Raw genomic sequence first — 18,364 nt, 5'->3', positions numbered from 1 at the left:
GAAGTCGATCGGGCATTGTGTTTTAATGACTACGCCCGATGGTTCCTCATTCCGGAATTAATCGCGGAAAATACGAAGATAATTTGGTGGCTCGATCTCGGGATGAACGGTTAAACATTTTAACGCCAATGCAAACGCTGGGCTGGCCGATGCTCGCGATGGCAGCTGATCCTGGAGACCAATCGGTATGTTACAGGTTACCATATACCATCTATTTATAGTATCAGCCCAGGAATTACACGATCGAGAATCGTCTATGAAAGAAATTATACTCCAGGGTTAATCGTTACCGCTCAACTGATTATTACAAGACTGAAGAAAAAAAGAGAACATTCTTCTCGATGGAATTCAATAAGAAATATATTAACGAAAACGCATAAACAAAAGACCAATTACCTACGAGAGAATAGTATACCGATCAGAGGGATCGATTAGAGATAAACGCGCACGGTTACCGTAACATATAATATTTTCTTCAATTATGCTCTGAGTCGGTGAATTGTTACCGCGATTCATTAAGGATACAAAATCGCTAGTGTATTAATGGGAATTACTTGCACACCTACATACATACATATATATACTTCCCGTCGCCAGTGGAGGCTCCGAATGCAAACGCAGTGCCATGAAGACAATCGGTCGTGTAACGGCCGGCAAATGAGTAACCCCCTACCGCCCCCACCCCCCTCCCCTTTCTCCCTTCTCGGTGGTGGTGGTATATTGGCCTCGTAACCATAGCTCATTTCATACCTGAAGCGAAGCCGGCCTGGAAAGAGGACAAGAACGAGGAGCAGCAAGCAGCAGCGACGGAGGAACGTAGGGCACACGGTCGAACACTCGATGCGTGGCAGATTCGGTTCTCCAATCTTCGGGCCCGGAGCAGTTTCGGCCTCTTCAGACGTTCGCCGCCGCGCATCGAACTGTCCGTGCAAATTTCAATTTTAACTGCTAATCTGCCAGCTAATAGCCCCCTGTGCTCGCACCGTCGTCCTCTTCTCTTGTGCTCCGTCCCCGTCTGTTGCTCCATCAACGACCCCCGTTCTCAATACCCGACCTTCCCTTCCTCGTCCCCGCGAGTTTTTCTCTTTGCGAGACGAGCAAACCGAGCACCGGCGAACGTTGTTGTTCTTCTGTGTGTCCCTGTCGCTCGACGTTCACCGAATAAAACTTTCTCACAGCTGGGACATAACGTATAGCGCGATATTCCTGCGACCCTACGTTGCGAACCACGGGAGACAGAAAGAGAGAGCCTCGATGTGGATCATTACGGGCAATCGGTTCTAGTGTTATTGAAATTCGTGTATACTTTGAGAATCACGTGGAATATTTGTAACGTTCGGGTATTAGAGTTTCGGTGCTTTGGTAGTTTAGGGAGGGTAACCACCACTGTGATAATTAGGGGGTACGTGGCTGAAACGAACCCCTCTGAAGAGATTCTAATTTTCGTGGAAGCGGAACTCGTTCATCGTTCCTTGGAAATTCGTTCGTACGAAAGGGACGTCCTATCCTTCGGGGGCATCAGAAGCCCCCTTACCATTTCATTATTCCATACCTTGCTAGTACGCTCTAACCAGCGTGATTTTCATGGGACACCAAGTCTATTCTTATGTCTCGTCTGTGCTAGTGCATCTTATTATTACTCGTCATCGAATAAAAAAATTCCATCTTGTCATGCCCAGTATACTCGACGTAAATATCGAAAGGGTTAAGCAATCTTGCGTCGATCGACACGAGCGGGGGAAACAATGCTTCCTATTGGATGACCGTGTCAGTCGTGGGAGCTCCAATTGATCGATCCACTGGATGCATTACGCAAAGCATGCCGCGGCGACCCCGCCCACGCATTTTCTCGACTAATTATCTAATAAAACGCACGCTGCCCGGGCTCTCCGTGTGTCGGAACGAGTCGCGATGCGTCCACGGCGCGGCTCCCAGCCTCGACGGCGGTTGCTGCCGGCCAGAGGTCGCGGAGAGTCGCAATACCATTAACGGAATGCATTATGCCCGGCTCGGGCTCATTGTATTCAGATAGCCCGGCCGCTCGATAGTTAGACGGGAGTCCCCCTACCGATGGAAAAGGGACTCTGGCGCGGCGAGGAACCCTTATTTGCCATTCATAGAGCCGCGAGGAACGCGATCCTAGGCCGCATCGCGTGTTACACCCACGACGCGAATTTTTTCGACGTCGACACGACTTCCTCGACCGCGTGCCCGACCAATGGACACACGTTTCTACCCCCGTGTGATTTGCGATCCGTGCGCGCGCTAAACATTCGATCGTTTCCTATTATTCCTACGGTATCGGACCCCACTTTGATTTTATGACGGAGAAGAACGAAAGAGTTAACGTTAGACGGTGGGTAGGCAAGCGAATTAACCCTTGAATGACGAAGGCTGTTGCGGTATCGAAATTTAAATTTATCTTTAAACAAAGAAAGAAGTAATATTAAGATGTACAGTAAATCATTAAACATTTCGTAAACTAGTGGTCATATGCGGCTGATGAAAATATCATTGGCTTTATAATTCCAAGCTCTACCACTGTGCAAAACGTCTTAAAAAGTCAACGTTGCACCTAGGAACCTTTACTTTTCAGTGCTGAGATGCTTTTGAACACTCATCGAGGGTACTTCTATTGCCCTAACACAGGTAAATCATATCAGATATATTAGTATCGAAGTAATTAAATTTTCGTTACGTTATTTATAATCACCTCACGAATCCATTAATGAAAGTATTATAAAAGACAGAAGACACTCACATCGATTGGTATAGTCTCGCGTGGCTAGCATTGGCGTGAATTGATCCATTAATTTCCCCTAAAAGGCTTTCACCCTTCCCCCCCCCCCTTCCGTTCCGTACTATTTTCCTCTTTCGATTCTCTTTTCCCGATAACTTCTGTCGCCCCGACATGATTAATACCCAAATTAGGAAAAAATTGCCGACCGTTCGGTAAACTCTCTTTCGATCTCTCTCGTTCTCTACGAGGGTGGTGGCGGGGGTCAGCGCGACCGTATCCGGGGGTTGGCCGGTCGAAGAGGGTGGCAAACTTTCGTCCATAAAGACTCGCCTGTCAATTCATCTTTCCTATATATATTTCACGTCAAAATATTGCAATAAATCATCGGACTGGCGACGAATAAGAGAAGCGAAGGGGTGGGCGAGTGGGGGAGTGGGTGGTAAAAGAGAACCGGACGCGATTCTGCAGTAAGTTAGGAAACCTGATGTACACAAGGACGATGTCCTTTCCGCGAGCAGGAATATTAATCATTCGCGTTGATAATGCACCAGGGAAAAGTATTTCTGGTATTTATGCAAGTCTGTTGAGAGAAGGAAAAAGGTATGGTAAACACATATCGAGGAAGATTTATGATTTCCCAGGAATGGGACCTTATTTCGAGAGTCACAAATTGACTTTTACTTCAGCTGGGTGATAAATTATGAAATAGAAGAACCATACAAAGACATAACATTGAAGCTACATTTTATAAAACACTTGCCCAACTTTCTCTATAATAATGATCTTCCCATCGAATTATTACGAGATTTCCTCGCAATAATTTCAATAAACGGAAAATGTTTATCGTTCCCGATGAAACGATCATCAATACGCACTGAAACGAAGTTACTCCGAGAACGGTCGGACAAAGCGACGGGAACAAACGAATAGAACAATTATCCGCGTTCCAGGTTTTCGCGTCCCGACAAAGGCAGAGACGAGATCGGATGAAAGGCGTGCTGCACCATCGAGATAACGAAGGGAAAGAACGCGATAAGGTGAAAGAGAGGCACGCACACGAGATCCCACCCCCCTTAATTTCAATTCCCGAAATCAGGGGAAAAAGGGAATGAAACGTTCTCGGTACTTTGCTCTGCTTTTTGGAAATTAGAAGCCAAATGGGACCAACTGTCGGTTCTTGATAGCAGAAAAGGGACACACAGACACGAGAAGGAAAAAAAAGAGAGAAAGACGGGAGGGTGAAAGTACGTAAGAAAAAAACTGTTCCGCGTGTGACGACGCTTTGTGCTCGATGCATCGAATAAAGAACCCAGTTCGTTTTTTTTTTATCAGCCATAGGGGAGATTGATATTTGCATAAGCGGTGTTCGAGGATCCGTGACGAATCGACGGGCAAGATCGCAAGATTCGTTTGCGTTCAATGATCTTTCGCCAGTGGGGAATAGGGGGCGCGATCATTCTTCTTTCATGGAGTATTTAACCCCCCAGTGATATATTACCGCTTTGTCATTTCTTTTTTCTCGGATATTTGTGTATACAGGATACCAAGGTTCGTTGGTCTCGAGATAAATCATTATCATAAATAGAACTAGCGTTATTTCTGTTTCTAGGAAAGTATCGTGTGTCTTCCAATCGCTAGATAACAACAAAAATCGTAAATAATCCTGTTTATACAGTGCCTATTTGTTCGTTGGTTAAACATAAAATGGCGTCTATCGGCGGAAGAGCGTCTGTTTTATTAATATATATCGTAAAGACCAATAAACGTCCACCGTTTTTTTTCGTTCTTGTAGATATACGAGTTTGCATCGGTTAGCCAATAATCAATTTCAATTTTACACCATCCCCCCGGCGGGTCTGAAGAGACCCCCCGTTCCTAATTCAGCGGGAACGATCGTCGGGAATCGGTCGTATCTCGACAACGACGGTTTATATCTCACAGTTAATGCGTACGCGACACGCGAGGCGCACAGGCCGGCATTCGTAACGCTGCGCTGCTTTTTGTCGTGGATCTCGTTTCATGCAAGCACAAACCGAGAGTATCGACTCGACGCGCAATATTCGTCCTTCGAGCGAAAGATTTGTCTCTCCCTGGAACGAGGTCTTGAAACCTGAGCAGCGAACCTGCTGATGGTTAATAATGGAATTCCGAGATAGAGAGAGAGAAAGAAACGTGGTTGTGCTATTTCAGGATAAATAAGATAATGGTAGTAAATTTCTATGGACCATAATACAAAAATGAATAACCTCCCTTCGAAACAAGTTTAACACAATTAATTTCACATAATTATATTGTATGTCTTTCAGTCAGTTAAGTCCTATAGAAGTTATTCTGTCTCATGAACGTTATTATTCCCTTCAATCTCGAGGATTACGAGCATTTTAAGGCCAATTCCGGAGCTACCGAAAAATGTATAAAACCGAGAAGGATAAACGTAGCGAACTCATCGCGATATTAGCCGTTTCGTGGAACGCAGCCTTCACCTCCCAACCCTTTCCCGGTGGCTGTGCAGCCGAGAAACAGTCGGAGCATCCCATTATCATGCAAACTTTCACGAACGTATCGCGGTTTCTCGAAGAACGGCCCCAGCCGCCCCACCCTCCGTGCCCCTTCCTCTCTCCACCCCTTCGTCTTTTGCCTCGCTAATGTGAAAACTCGCGGACGTTAAGTGGCTCAACTAGCCAACGTGCCTTTGATGTTTACCGCCCACTAGTGCGTACACACTCACGCGACGCAACTGCGTAACCGTTACCATGCGATTCCACCGTGGCCTGGGCCTTGTATTATCGTGCCTCCGACCGGACAACAACGAATCTTCCCTTTCCTTCTCTCGCGATCCGCCACCGCGGTCCTCCTCCCTCTAACGGCTTCTTTTGCCCCGCGTGTACGCACGCAATGGACTTCATTCGTGGCAGGGATCTCGCTGGTCGTCTTCTTCGTCTTCTTCGTTCGTTCGTGGCCACTTAGCATCTCTTCCACGAACCTCGTTACCATGACAAATAAGAACCGCGCGGGGTTAGCCGTTTAATTACCTCTACTTTGTTGGCAAAGAGATAGTAGCTGGACCGTTTAGCTCCGAATGTTGTTCTTCAGGTTCCTCACGAGGCTTCTGAGGGGGTATCCCTTCGCGTGAACGATTAAGGGATATCTTCTACAGTAGGTTATCGGTAGCTAGTTTGATAGTCCAGTGTTCGGCAGCGATTTTCGTGTAAGTTTCGAATCTTCTTGAATATGGATTCGTTTCGGGCATTAACCCTGGGGGATCCATAAACCGTGCGTCTCATAGCCCACACTCGGATGAAACCGTGACCGGAACACCGAATGATTAAACCGTGGTTATGAACCGTAATCACCTCGTCTAAATTCAAATGCAACAGGAACTATAGAATGTTGGAATTGCATTGTACCAGGTAACTCCCTATGGGATCCAGAGTTAATCAAGAAAGTGATCGATCCTGAGTTTATTTAATACTATTTATGGTATACGATCGATTAATAGTTCTGGCTACATTATCAAAATTTGATCTTTCCCTGATCTCCCGAAGGAACAGATCGCTTTGAACTGTTCTTCGGTTCATTCTGGTTACCGTTGAATATGTGGGCGACCCGATTAGGGATACACCGGAGAGCATACCTGATTCTGAAATGGCGCGAAACAAGTTTCGGCACAGGAATTAATCCTTCCGGTCGTTAAAGTGCAACTTGTTAAGTGTGACAGCGGCCCGGCAGCTGGATTGAATTGAGGCGCGTGCTATATTACGTTTGATATCGCTGTGAAACCCAACACCGCCGGCTTAGACCTCGACCCCATGAGCCCGCTACCACTGCCTTGCGGCGCTACGCTGCCACCACTGACTTGCCTCTATTACCCACCGGCGATACAGTATATCCTGCTGCCAAATGTACCGGTATTACGTCGTTTTCGATTTGATACAATGATCCCCGTCATTCATCAAAATATGCAACATTCTTTGCAAACAACGATGAATGATCCCTGTTCTAGAATCGATATCCAGTATTAATTCCATCCCCTCTTCCAGTTATCGACCTATGGAACTTAATCGATAAATTCGAACATAAATCATGGTCTTGGTCTGAACATCGTTCACATAAATTCAACTGGTGAAGCTTACGTGTCGTTACGTCAACGACTCGGCACCTCAAGGCCGTTGTTTAAACAAGTGCAAATCGTATCAACAAGTGCAGTTACCGCAATTTGCATGCATCGGTAACATTTTGTCTCAAAAAACTTTCCAATCACGCGATTTGCTGTTGCAAAGAATATGTTAATCTTCTGGAACTGTAAAATAATAGATAACTGAAAAGCAAGTGATGAAGGACGCGCGTATTCGCTGGTGGAATCCGATTGTTCGAGTTCGACACTCTTAGCACGTCTAATTTCCACGATCCATCGTCAATTTTTTTATCCCATCATTTTGATAATTGTCGCGTGCCTCGCGCATACTTCAGCTAAACAGAGGTTACATAAGGCGGCATTCGAGCGCGATCGGTCTCACGCCTGCACGGACACGAGAGATGCGCACACGCGTGTGTATTTTCCACGCGCCTAATACGCCCACTCGCGAGCGTTCCGGCGGCGCTACGTCGTGCGCGTTGCTCGAGCGAGCGCAATTACCTTAATCCGGTGAATATATTCCGTGGAATCAAAAGGGCCGAGAAGCGCGCGGGGAAAAAGTGGCAGCCCCACCAGCTCGAACCGCGAGAGACTCGGTATGGAATTCCGCGCGAAAGAGGAGGAGACCGTAGCAGAGCGTTGGACAATTGGCAAATCGCGAGAGGAGCAACGTCACCGAGCACAGAGGTCACTTCGCGAAATACCGCGAATGCTAAGAACCGCCGCCTGCCTTTTTATCGCCTAATTCTCCTAAGTATTCGCGAAACGACGCGAACGATCCACTGGAAAACTGCGTCACTCGATGTATCGCATCGGTATCTTCCTTTTCATTAAATAAGAACTTTTATTTTACGACACAGCCTATAGGAGAACTTTTGTCCTGTATCTAATTTGTCCAAGAAGCTATTAAAGATTGCTACTCGGAAGCATTAAGAAGATTCTTGACGGGTGATAAAACGAGGCAATAAATTTCGTTCTTATTAACGTTATCTGTATTATTTTCATTGCTACCAACACACTCGTGACAGGAATATGTATGTATATTCGAGGTGTTTGTGTATACTGATTATATATGCGAATATTTCGAGGTGCAGGCTTGCGGTAACAGTCGTTCTTCTGAATTCATTCGCAGGGGCCCGACCTTGATCCGTTAATTACCACAAAAGGAACCGCTTATTTTATAATCACACGTTACCGCCGCTCCCTCACATGCGTAATGCCAGGAAAATTACCAGGCATGCTCGCGGCTAACTCCGTCACGCGTGCCACGATATCGCGAGTCCACGACCGACTCGACTCCGGCCGAGAATTGAGAGTTCCGTTTCTTTTAATTCAAAACTTCCGCGAAACTCGGACTGTCCTCCAGTGACACGCGGAACAGTGTGTACGTGACTGTTCGTGATTTGGTTGTCGATCCGTGGTGGATTTGCAAACGATCGCATTTTTCTAGTATTTCTACTTTTGATAACAATCGCAAAAATGATCGCAGCTTGCTAATCTAAATGGCCTTACGTACCCACATGCTGTACGGTGACATTTAATTCGATCGTAAATAAAATAGTATTTATCTTGTGCAAAGGTATGCCCCGGGATTTTATTAAGCAAATAGTGTAAAGATTGTGTCTTCCATTTTGACTAATCAGTAATGGTACTCATATGTGACAAGTATGCTAACCAAAATGGAACAATATAATACTCTAAAATGTACTTAAAAAAAACTAGAACGAAATACAAGGAGATTTATATGACGAGTTTAAAGAAGGAAATACTTGACAAATATTCCAACCCTTTCTGAGCATTCAAGCTAATCAACCCTTTGATTACGAACAGAAATGGTCATTTGTTTTAATCTGCAGTTGCTTTGCATTCATCGTACGCTTTTTCTGTGACAACTACAGTTGTTACGTTTCATAAAATTCATACAAATAATGTGAATCTTTTAAATTATCGACAAAAACATTCTGAGTGGTTGCACAGTCCAAGGGTTAATTATATCTATGTCACATTACCTAATACTGAATAGGCAATTCTCCAACATGCGAACGAAATCCTAAACCAACCAACCCGCGTAACAGAGGACCAATAAAGCAAATCAAAACGACGCATTCCGTAATCAAGGAAACGTCTTTGTTTATCGTCCCTCGACGAGCGTTGGACGCCGAGAGGAGTGTTTCACCCCGCCTCGGGAAGGGTGGTCCGGTAGGTACGAGAAAGAAACCGTCCGGAAAATGGAAGTCGGTTCAGGAGGTGTCCGAAAAAGGCCTCGAAATTGCGAAAGACGATAGGGAGAGGCCACGGATCGGCTTCCTTTGATCCGCGCACCTTCGCGTCGTTCCGAAAAACCGAAACCTCATTATTATCCCCGCGGGCACAGAAAATCCGCTTCGATCTCCAGACGCGTGTGGGTATGCTATACACACAACAAACATACCCGGAGCTTTCGATTTCACGCGGTTCCAGCGCCCCTCAAATTAATCGCTTTTCGAAAAACCTTGCTGCTACGAAACCTCGTGCGCGCGCTACCTCAGAGTGACTTTACGAAAAAAATCTACTTTTCACAAAACGGTCGGCGGTCCTTTCAAACGTGGAGGGCGGGGGCTCTCGAACGATTTGCGTAACTAATTTTCCCTAATTGCCCGACGAATATTCTCCTTTTCGAACTTCGTACCGTCTAACAATTCAGGGGATCCGTTTCCAGAACCGACCCAGCTTTATGGACCCGTCATTTGGTGTAGTTCCATTTCCGAACAGAGAGTGCTGGTCAATAATCCGCTATGATTTTATAGAGGTAAACGACGGTGTCTAGATAACGTTGGATTCTCGAAAAAAAAAAAAGAAGCAACGCTGCTAAAAAGGTATACATAGAACCGTGGAGTTCTCGAGGGGTTGGCGAGGATGAAATATATACGCGTCGTAAAAAGGTGTGAAAAGAAAAGAAAAGAAAAAGTTTCGCTGTTGCGATCCGGGTTTTACGTAGGCGTCTCGTTGTAAAGCAATTAGTGGGCTAATAAGTGATACGCGTCGCGATCGATACTGCGCTACCTGAGACGGCTCGGGGTACTACAGTTTCCGCGCATTGTAAATGAGGGTACCGTAAACAGGGATCGAATACGGGTCAAGAAACAGTAAAAATACCTCGATATTGTACTTCGTACTACGCTTTGTCTACGCTTGTTTTTTTCATGGCCTCTTCTCTCTCTGTTTTTTTTAAATTATCGCTTCGACGAACGTTATGCAGCCGTTGCGAACCGTTCGACCTGAATTGGAGAGGGAAAATGAAGGGAAGAGAGGGGGAAGGGGTGAGAGAGAGAGAGAAAGCGACCTCTCTTTCGGGGAAAATAGCAGGCCAGTAAAGTTCACCTCGGCTCTTAAGAACTTTTCCGCGGGAAAAAGTGGGGGCAACATTGGCCGGCGAATGCGTCTCGAGTTTCCGCAAGTGGGTGAAGAATTTGGAAAAGAAGAGGACGAAGGTAGGGAGGAATACAGTTCGAAACGACGAAAAAAAGTTCCATTTCAGGAGAGTGTTTAAAAAATATATACCTATACACTAATAGTACTTCATGTGAAGTGCACTGATGTCAACAAAGATTCAAGGGAAGGAAGTTTTTACGATTCTTGAGGGTATACCTGAGAGTTCTATTTTTTTTTCTTGACATGTGCTGCTAGCCAAAAATATGGAACCAAACGAACTATGTTATTTTAAATATAATATATTTATCCAAAAATTTCGATATATTATATCCAAGATAATGATGCTATATTTTCTACCATATACATACAAATGTTGTCACTGACAGCGACACAATATATGTATATTGAAGTACTTAATCATCAGTTAGATGCTTCAAGAAATATTTCCTCATCCCCTAAACAATGCCTTCTTATAAATGTAGATATAAGTTGCGTTCTTGACCAGCTAACTTTATAACACAATACCGACCAGTTTCATTAATTATAAAACGTGGTCCCATACATTTGATCGGTTGCGTACCGCGGAGAGTTCTCAGGGGGGTCCAAAAAAAAAAAGATTTGATTTACAAGTTCCCCGGAAACCCTATCGAGATTGGCCCAGTTTTCACGTCCCAACAAATCATCGAAGGAAAATAATGTTTCGGCCCACCTGGCCCCTAGAGACCGCCGACGTATCGACGAGTGGTGGTTAAAACGTTCCCGGATAGAAATAAACTTTTCTCCTCGTGCTTGCACGCACGTTCTATAGAATCAAAACCTCTAATTTCGCGCCTAATGGGACGTCTTTATTATTGTCGGAGGGTGGCGATTCGCCCAGGAACCTGAAAGACCACCCCCCGATGGGGGGGGGGGGATAAAACGATTTTCACAGGGTGTTTCACCTAGAGGAATCTCGTGTTTTTTTTTCCTCGGAAATCGAAATTGCCGTAACGGTAACAGCCTCAACACGAAGAAGGTCCACTTGAATCGACCGGGTTCTGTATCGTTCAAATTTCACCATCCAGGGGTGCGTTTGGAAGCTACGGAACAAAACATTTCCCTCGATCGTTGAATCGATTAACAAACGGTAACTACTGTTCGAATGTATGGGTCAGAAACCTGATGGCAGACGGTTCGAAACGATTTGAGATCTGTTGGGTATTGAATGTAAACAGCCTAGTAGAATTCAATTTTGGAAACCTGACGAGTGATTAGTCTGGTATAAGTAGAGAGTAAGGCTCGTTAATTAGATATAAAAACAGCAAATCTTAATTAGCATTAGAAATACTTCGAAGCTTTTCCTGTGTCCAAACAACTACTGATTTGTTAACTTAATAGAACTATAATAAATTCGAATTTCTGTTTTTCTGACGAACCCGAGATGATTAACACCGAGCGACTAATAAAATCCTGTCCATAATCCTTTTTACCGAGTGCAAATACGTTTGCACAAATGTATGCTATTCATTCAACGCAAGAATACTTCTCTCTCTCTTCGATTTTGACGATGTTGTGACTTGTTGCACAGTGGGACAAAAGCGACGCGGACGGCGCGCTTGCAAACAGGTTCCCAGGGAAGCCGAGGGCGAGGGATAATGCACCTTTGTCAAAGAGTGTGTTCACGCGTGCAAAGAGAGGTGTTCGGTCGGTCACTACCGACGCTGGCTGAGATGTCAGAAGCCGCAGGTGGCCGAATGGTAGCCTGCAATTCACGTGGTACAGCGGTATAGACAGGTCGGCGGGGTTTGTGAGAGGGTCATGGGGTCAGGAGGCACCGACTTGCCGTTTCTATATCGGGTGTCGTCGAAAAACCGTGCAAATATAGCCACAAAAGAAAACGGAAAAGAACCGATGCTAAGTAGACGAGATAGAAAAAAAAACAGAAGGGAACGAAAGAGAGAATTAATTTGTGGAAAGGCTAAAAGGTTATGCGAGTACACGTTTCTTGGAAATACTGCAGCGGAATACGTGGTGCATATCGAATAAGGATACATAGACGTAATGCATAATTTTACGAGCGCAAATTATCGGTCATGATGCACGTGAGGTTGGATTAAACGGCGCGGAAATGATTTCACCTGTAACCGAGGGTTCACACTCAGCTGCGCCTTTTTACTGAATCAACATATGACGGTGTACACCGCGTTAAGGATCTATCACCGGCCCCAGAGGGAGCAAATGGTACGCCATCACGCCAGGCACCTACCCGCCTATTTCCATACACATACGGCTACCCTTTGGCTCGACGCAGGTTCCTCTCATTCAACAGGAGGCAAAGGGGAAGACCCCGGCCGGCACCTGCGAGCCAAACTTGGGTCATGCAAATACCTGCACGCGATGAATAAAAAAAGGCACGAGAGAGGGTCCCGTGGGGAAAGGGTTCAGTACTTTATTCAGATTAGGGTCCCGGACTACTATGGTGTTTGAACACCCCTTTCGTGAGGCCACTCGAGCCTCTCGATTTTCGGCAAGTGCCTCGACCCTCCGGCACGCGTGTCGTACATAAATACGAATTGACTTCTTTACCAACCCTTTATGCACCTGAGATCGAACGTTATATGTAAATGTCGGACAGGATCGTAAATATCTTAAACGAACAATTAACGATGCAACAGTCAGTAATCTAGTTAATTGGTAGTCAAAGAGTTACAATAATGATAGTGGAAGAAAAGTGTTATTTTATATTTTTTCTAGAAGGAACACACATAAATTACTATACTCCACAAGCCTTTCATATATACATATTTCACACTCAACTTGATATTCAATCTCTACAGTTCACCCTAATTAACAATCACATCCTTCCCCGTGAAACAACTTGAAACACGCTAAAGGTTCATCGAATAAGAATCGTCGATGTAGCCACGCGTGCCCATAAACCTTCGGGTGCCCGTGTCCCGGAATCAGAGCGCGTAGATATTATTCGCGCCTGTTCGTGAATTCGCGTCGGTAGGGGCGTCATTAAAATCAATACCGGGCTCTCTCTCCGTTCCATCTCCCTCGCCGCCCCTCGCGCTCCGACGCGGCACGTCCCGCTCTCGTCTTCATCCCTCGGACGCTATTCATCCTCGTCGCACGACGTGACTCTCTGTGTATGCGTGTCTATGTGCGAGGGTGGTAAAAGAGACAGACGGAGACAGAGAGACAGAGAAAGAACGAGAGAGAAGAAAAGAGAGAGAGATGGTTGGTTAGGGGGATGCTCGCGTTTCTAGACTGACGTGGGAGTCGTGAGACGCTTGGTGGGGTCGTCGTCGAAGGAGGAGTAGACGAAAGAGTAAGTGAAACGCGAAAAGAAAGAGGGTTACAGAAGGGAGAACGGTGCGCACGGGCGAGAGGGGATGGAAATTGCGATAAGAGGAAGGGTGCCCCGTTCGCAAGGTTAGGTAGCCGGTACACGCGATAAGGAGTGGGGGGGTGGCGTTCCCATGGCCAATAAGAACCTCTTTAAAGCGCCCTTTTTGCGCGCGGAACTGCGCATGCCGGATTCAAATCTGCTGGAGCCGGGTATCGAGTGGCGGCCCGGTGGTGGTGGTGGAAATGGGGGTGGTGGTAGCGGGGGTGGTGGCAGTGGTGGTGGGCCGCTGGCTGTATGGAAATATGATAGCGCGATAAAAAGAGGAAGAATGGCAGGGATGCTTGTGTACGCGAGGGTGAAAGCGTGGGTGGGGATACTGAACGACTGCTACGGACCAATAAAGGCCCAGTTTAAAACGCCTCGGTTTTCTTTTTTTGCATCGCCACTGCGCATGCCGCATTCAAATGTTGGGGAGTGGTGGTCACGATGGATCTGTGTGTATGGAAATATGATAGGTGAGACGACGGGCTGCTATTGGAGAAATGGCGACCGTAATGGAACTCGCCGTATATTTTTCTGTTTCACGAGCTCGAGACAGGGGTGGTGGCGTTTTCGAAAGAATGGCGTATGAAATGAATTCCGGGATATTTCCACGCTGCTCGATCTTCTTTCTATAGGCGATTCCTTGAGCATACCTTTCGGTAGCAAGATCGAATGCGAAAGAAATCATCATCGTTTTTCGATTCTATCGATGGATGAATGGTTCTATTCGTGCTGTTACGACACCGTTAAGAGACGGTTTCTGATATATTTAAAAAAAAAGTATTCTGATTATCGTCGTCGATTGCGTCTGAATGAATTCACCGATACGACCGGGGGATCGTGTTCGCAACGATTCCATTGTTCGAGAGATCATTCACCCGGGCGGTTTTAACCTGCAAAAGTACCCACCTGCTGTTCGCCGGGAATCCATCGGACCGTAGAGCATCGGCCCAGGTATCACGATCTTCGAGACACAACAGAACTATATCGATGCGTAGACACAAACTCGAATGGTTCACATTTTACTAGAGAAGAATTTAACTACCGACGGACAATTGCTAGAGTGTACTACTCGCGTTTAAAGTCAATGATCGATTACGCATAACCAGACACAAAACATGGTTTTAGTTACGATCGAACACTGTTTTTGTATCACCGATAAGAATTATATTACACTTTTCAGAAAATGTTTGGACCAACGTATATCACCTTTCGACCGACAAGTACGCACATCGGTAATAAACTGATATGACCCGCTTTGCGAAACTAATAATATACCTGGCTATAAATACCTTCTCCCTCCACTTTACATGCCCCAAAACTCGTTTTCTTTTCTGCATCGAAACTGGTATGTTTTTACCACGAAATATTTAAGGGGTGGAACACCTCTTCAACGACCTTTTGCCAAACTCTGTTTATATCTGGTAGTGGTACAATGGACCTTTGGTCAGAAACACCTCCGTGGTGTACGTTTGTTATGAAACGAATTTTCACCTCGTCGGAACAGTAATCAATGGATTTTACGTGAAGGACTGCATGTTATACTTGAACGTACTGACTGGTAAATTGTCTTCAAGAATTCTTCGATGACTCTAGTATGAATCAATTCTGAATCACGTAAGGTGCCAACCCCTACTCTACACGAAAAACTACACCATTGATTCTCCTATTTCCAAAAACCCCAAAACATACCAATAACATCGCCAAATGGAGCAAAGCTACCTCTAACCACCGTTTCACCCTCCATTTTACATTCAAAGATCCCAACCAATAATCGACTTTCCCAATGTCGTCACATCCGCCAGCCAGCCACGTACACACACACACACGCAACGTCATGATTTCCCTAAAACCCCTAATCCCTAGTCGCGGCAATCAATAGGAGGGGATAAGGGACCAGCGATTGGCCGGTTGTCCCGCATATGCAAATGCAAACTCACCTTCTCTCTCTCCCTCTGTCCCGCGTCGGTGGCATCCGTTGCAGGCGGTTTAGTAGCCGGTACACGCGATGTAAAAAGGCGCGTTCGCGCGCTCGCGAGCCGAGAACTCGCCTTTCCTCGCCGGGCGGAGCCGCGCGTGATCCGCGTTCCTTCGCGATTGGAGCTTTCATTCCCCACCGACGCCGCTCGATTCCCCACCAGTGAAGCCGTGCGTCCAGGCGTTCGTCCGCTGCTCTCCCGTTCCTGCTTTGTCCGTCCTCGTCGCACCCGGTTACTCGCGGCCAGGTCCGTGGCCTGGCTGTTTCTCCCTCTCTCTCTCTCTCTCTTCGTTCCTCGGAACCGACGACTCCCCCACTCGTCGCGCCTCGGGTCCGCGCCGTACGCGTCCGCGTTCACCGTGGCCGGTAGGCGGCCGACCGGGCGTACGTGGGCCCTCTAGTGTAGCTGCACACATGCACGCGACAGCATCTGACTGCTGTACCAGCCGCCGTCGCCGCAGCCGTAGCTGCCACCGTCGTAGCTCGTCGCGGATGCTCGTGTGCCGTCTGCGATAACGATACTACTATCAACAACAAATCTCCCGCTCCGACGACGAAATTCCATATCCGCACATACGACGTGTTGGAAACCACGCTCTTTCGCGCGGATCCTATGCACATCGAAAACGAAACGGTACCGCACGTGTGCAGAACCGTTCGCCGCATCCGTACTCAGTGACACAGTAGAATCACCTTTCAACACAGTGTGAAGACATACCCCGCACAGTGGTTTTGTTGTTCTGTGACAGTTCCCCGGTGTGTACGATCCTCTGGTGATTTTTTGACAGTTCCGCGCCCAGGGAACATGGTAACGCGCGCGAATGTGATTCACGGAACGGCTCGCGAGTTCATCGATGGTTCGCCGTACGTCCGATGATAGGTTAGGTACAACACTTGGACAGGATCGGTCGAGTGATTTCACGCGGCGATCACTTCGGAAAACACTTTTGGCGGGACAAGAAAAACGCGCGCGAGTGAATGCACAGAGAGATGGTCGACGGAATAGTCGCCGTTGATGGTATTTAAACGTGTGCTGTGTGTGAGACAGGTGAATCTCTGACGGAAGTACGGCGCAAGGAACTGGTGTGCGATTGTCTCGTCGATACAGGGTCTATCGAGGTGTTCGCAACTAACTGTATATGTATCTAATCGAAGTGTTCGATCGAGGAATCGAAGAAGGGTGGTGACTAGAGGGACCCCGGTGACCGTGTCAGAACTGGGATACGATCGTGTAGAAAGATATGTATATCTGTGCGCGTTATTAGTGTAGTGTGTTGATGAGTATTCTGTGTTACCGAAGGATAGCAAACGGCGACAGGATCATTTATATAAACAAACACGGTCTTCGCTGGCACATGCAACCTTCTTGTTGCCCGGGTGTACAAAGTATAACGGAAATCAAAGACGACCGATACCTTCTGTGGTCGCAATAAACAAGGATTCTTTTTTCTGCGACCCACGCGAGGAGAATAGGTTAGGTTCCAGGATAAAGGGACGCAGCAGGCGACCACATTGGATCTCGCGGCGTTGGCTGCTTACGGGGGCGTTTCGGGACCCAGGGTCGCGGTGGCGGGCACCGGGGTCCTCGCGCTACCCGGCTTGATACCCGACAAGGGTTTATCATCGCCCGGAGGTCAGTCGAAAGGAAAGTCCGCAGGGCTGGCGGGTCTCGACAGCGAGGCGGTGCGCCGGTGGGTCGCCGAGGCCACGCGGACCGTCCGGCAGATTCCGCCTCCGGTTGTCGTACCATCTAGTTCCCATCACCATCATCATCAACAACAACAGCACCAACATCGACAGCAACATCATCATTCCAGCCATCGACAGCGTCAGGAGCCCAGCCCACCCTTGGTGGGAGTCTCCCCTTTCGCTTTGCCGGCGTCGATGACGCAGACACCCAGTATGCATCTGCTGGAGAACAACAACCTGGTGGAGGTTGCGATGGCTCAACAACAACAGTCTCAACAGCAGATGCAGCAACAACAGAAGCAGAAACAGACCAGTCCAACGAACAACAATACCATAGAAGCCTGGAGATCGATTCAGGGTGGACACCAATGGTGGAGCCCGCCCAGTAGCGTGCATCAGGATCAGCAGCAAGTGTCTCCTATCGGGCAAGTCAGCCAACCGCAAAGTTTAATAGCTGCCGCGGTATGCGGACAGACCCAGAGACAGTCGCAGATCCATTCGGAGATCGATCAGCCCCTTGACTTTTCCGTTGGCTCGCTCCAACAACAAAGGCTGCACTCTAGAGTGAGGACTATCCACGAGAGGCTTCAGAGTCGGATGCACGATAACAACAACGGCACCGGCGGACCCGAGAAGAACGTACGGAGGACCGGAAGCAGGCGAAGTTACAGTCCAAGCGAGGGTAGCAGCAGCAGCAGCGAGGACGAAGGAGTCTCCACTGGTGGCAGTCCTTCTGGACCACTTCGAGGCACCGAAAACGGTGAGTTCTGTCAGAGACAGTTTCTTCTTTATCGCTCCTATTATTCACTGTTTCCGTGGAACCCGCGCCATATCATTGTGACGAGCATGCACGACGATAAGTTTTGGTGACGCAACGTATTGTAAAATCTTGCGCGGATTAAACATGCCAGCAGGTGAAGTCGTAATTATTTAGTCAGAATTTCGGTTTGTTGTTCAGTCGCGTAGCTCGAGTTATCGGTTAACGTGCTGTCGGAACGATTGAGAGATCGCCTATGCACATAGATTTAGGAACGA

General features: G+C 47.1%; 1 protein-coding gene across 1 annotated transcript in view; it reads left to right on the top strand.

The window, feature by feature from the left end:
- Positions 1-17,433: 17,433 nt before the first annotated feature.
- LOC107192217 (POU domain, class 2, transcription factor 1-like) overlaps positions 17,434-18,364 on the top strand; it is a 121,334-nt gene continuing 120,403 nt past the window's right edge. The window contains exon 1 of the mRNA XM_015581427.1: positions 17,434-18,089. Coding sequence (XP_015436913.1) covers positions 17,525-18,089 — 565 coding nt within the window. The 5' untranslated portion in view covers positions 17,434-17,524. The remainder of the gene's footprint in view (positions 18,090-18,364) is intronic.

The sequence above is a fragment of the Dufourea novaeangliae genome, unplaced genomic scaffold (assembly GCF_001272555.1).
Source record: "Dufourea novaeangliae isolate 0120121106 unplaced genomic scaffold, ASM127255v1 scaffold299, whole genome shotgun sequence".
In the NCBI taxonomy this organism is placed as follows: Eukaryota; Metazoa; Arthropoda; class Insecta; order Hymenoptera; family Halictidae; genus Dufourea; species Dufourea novaeangliae.
This window is presented reverse-complemented; position numbering and strand designations above follow the sequence as displayed.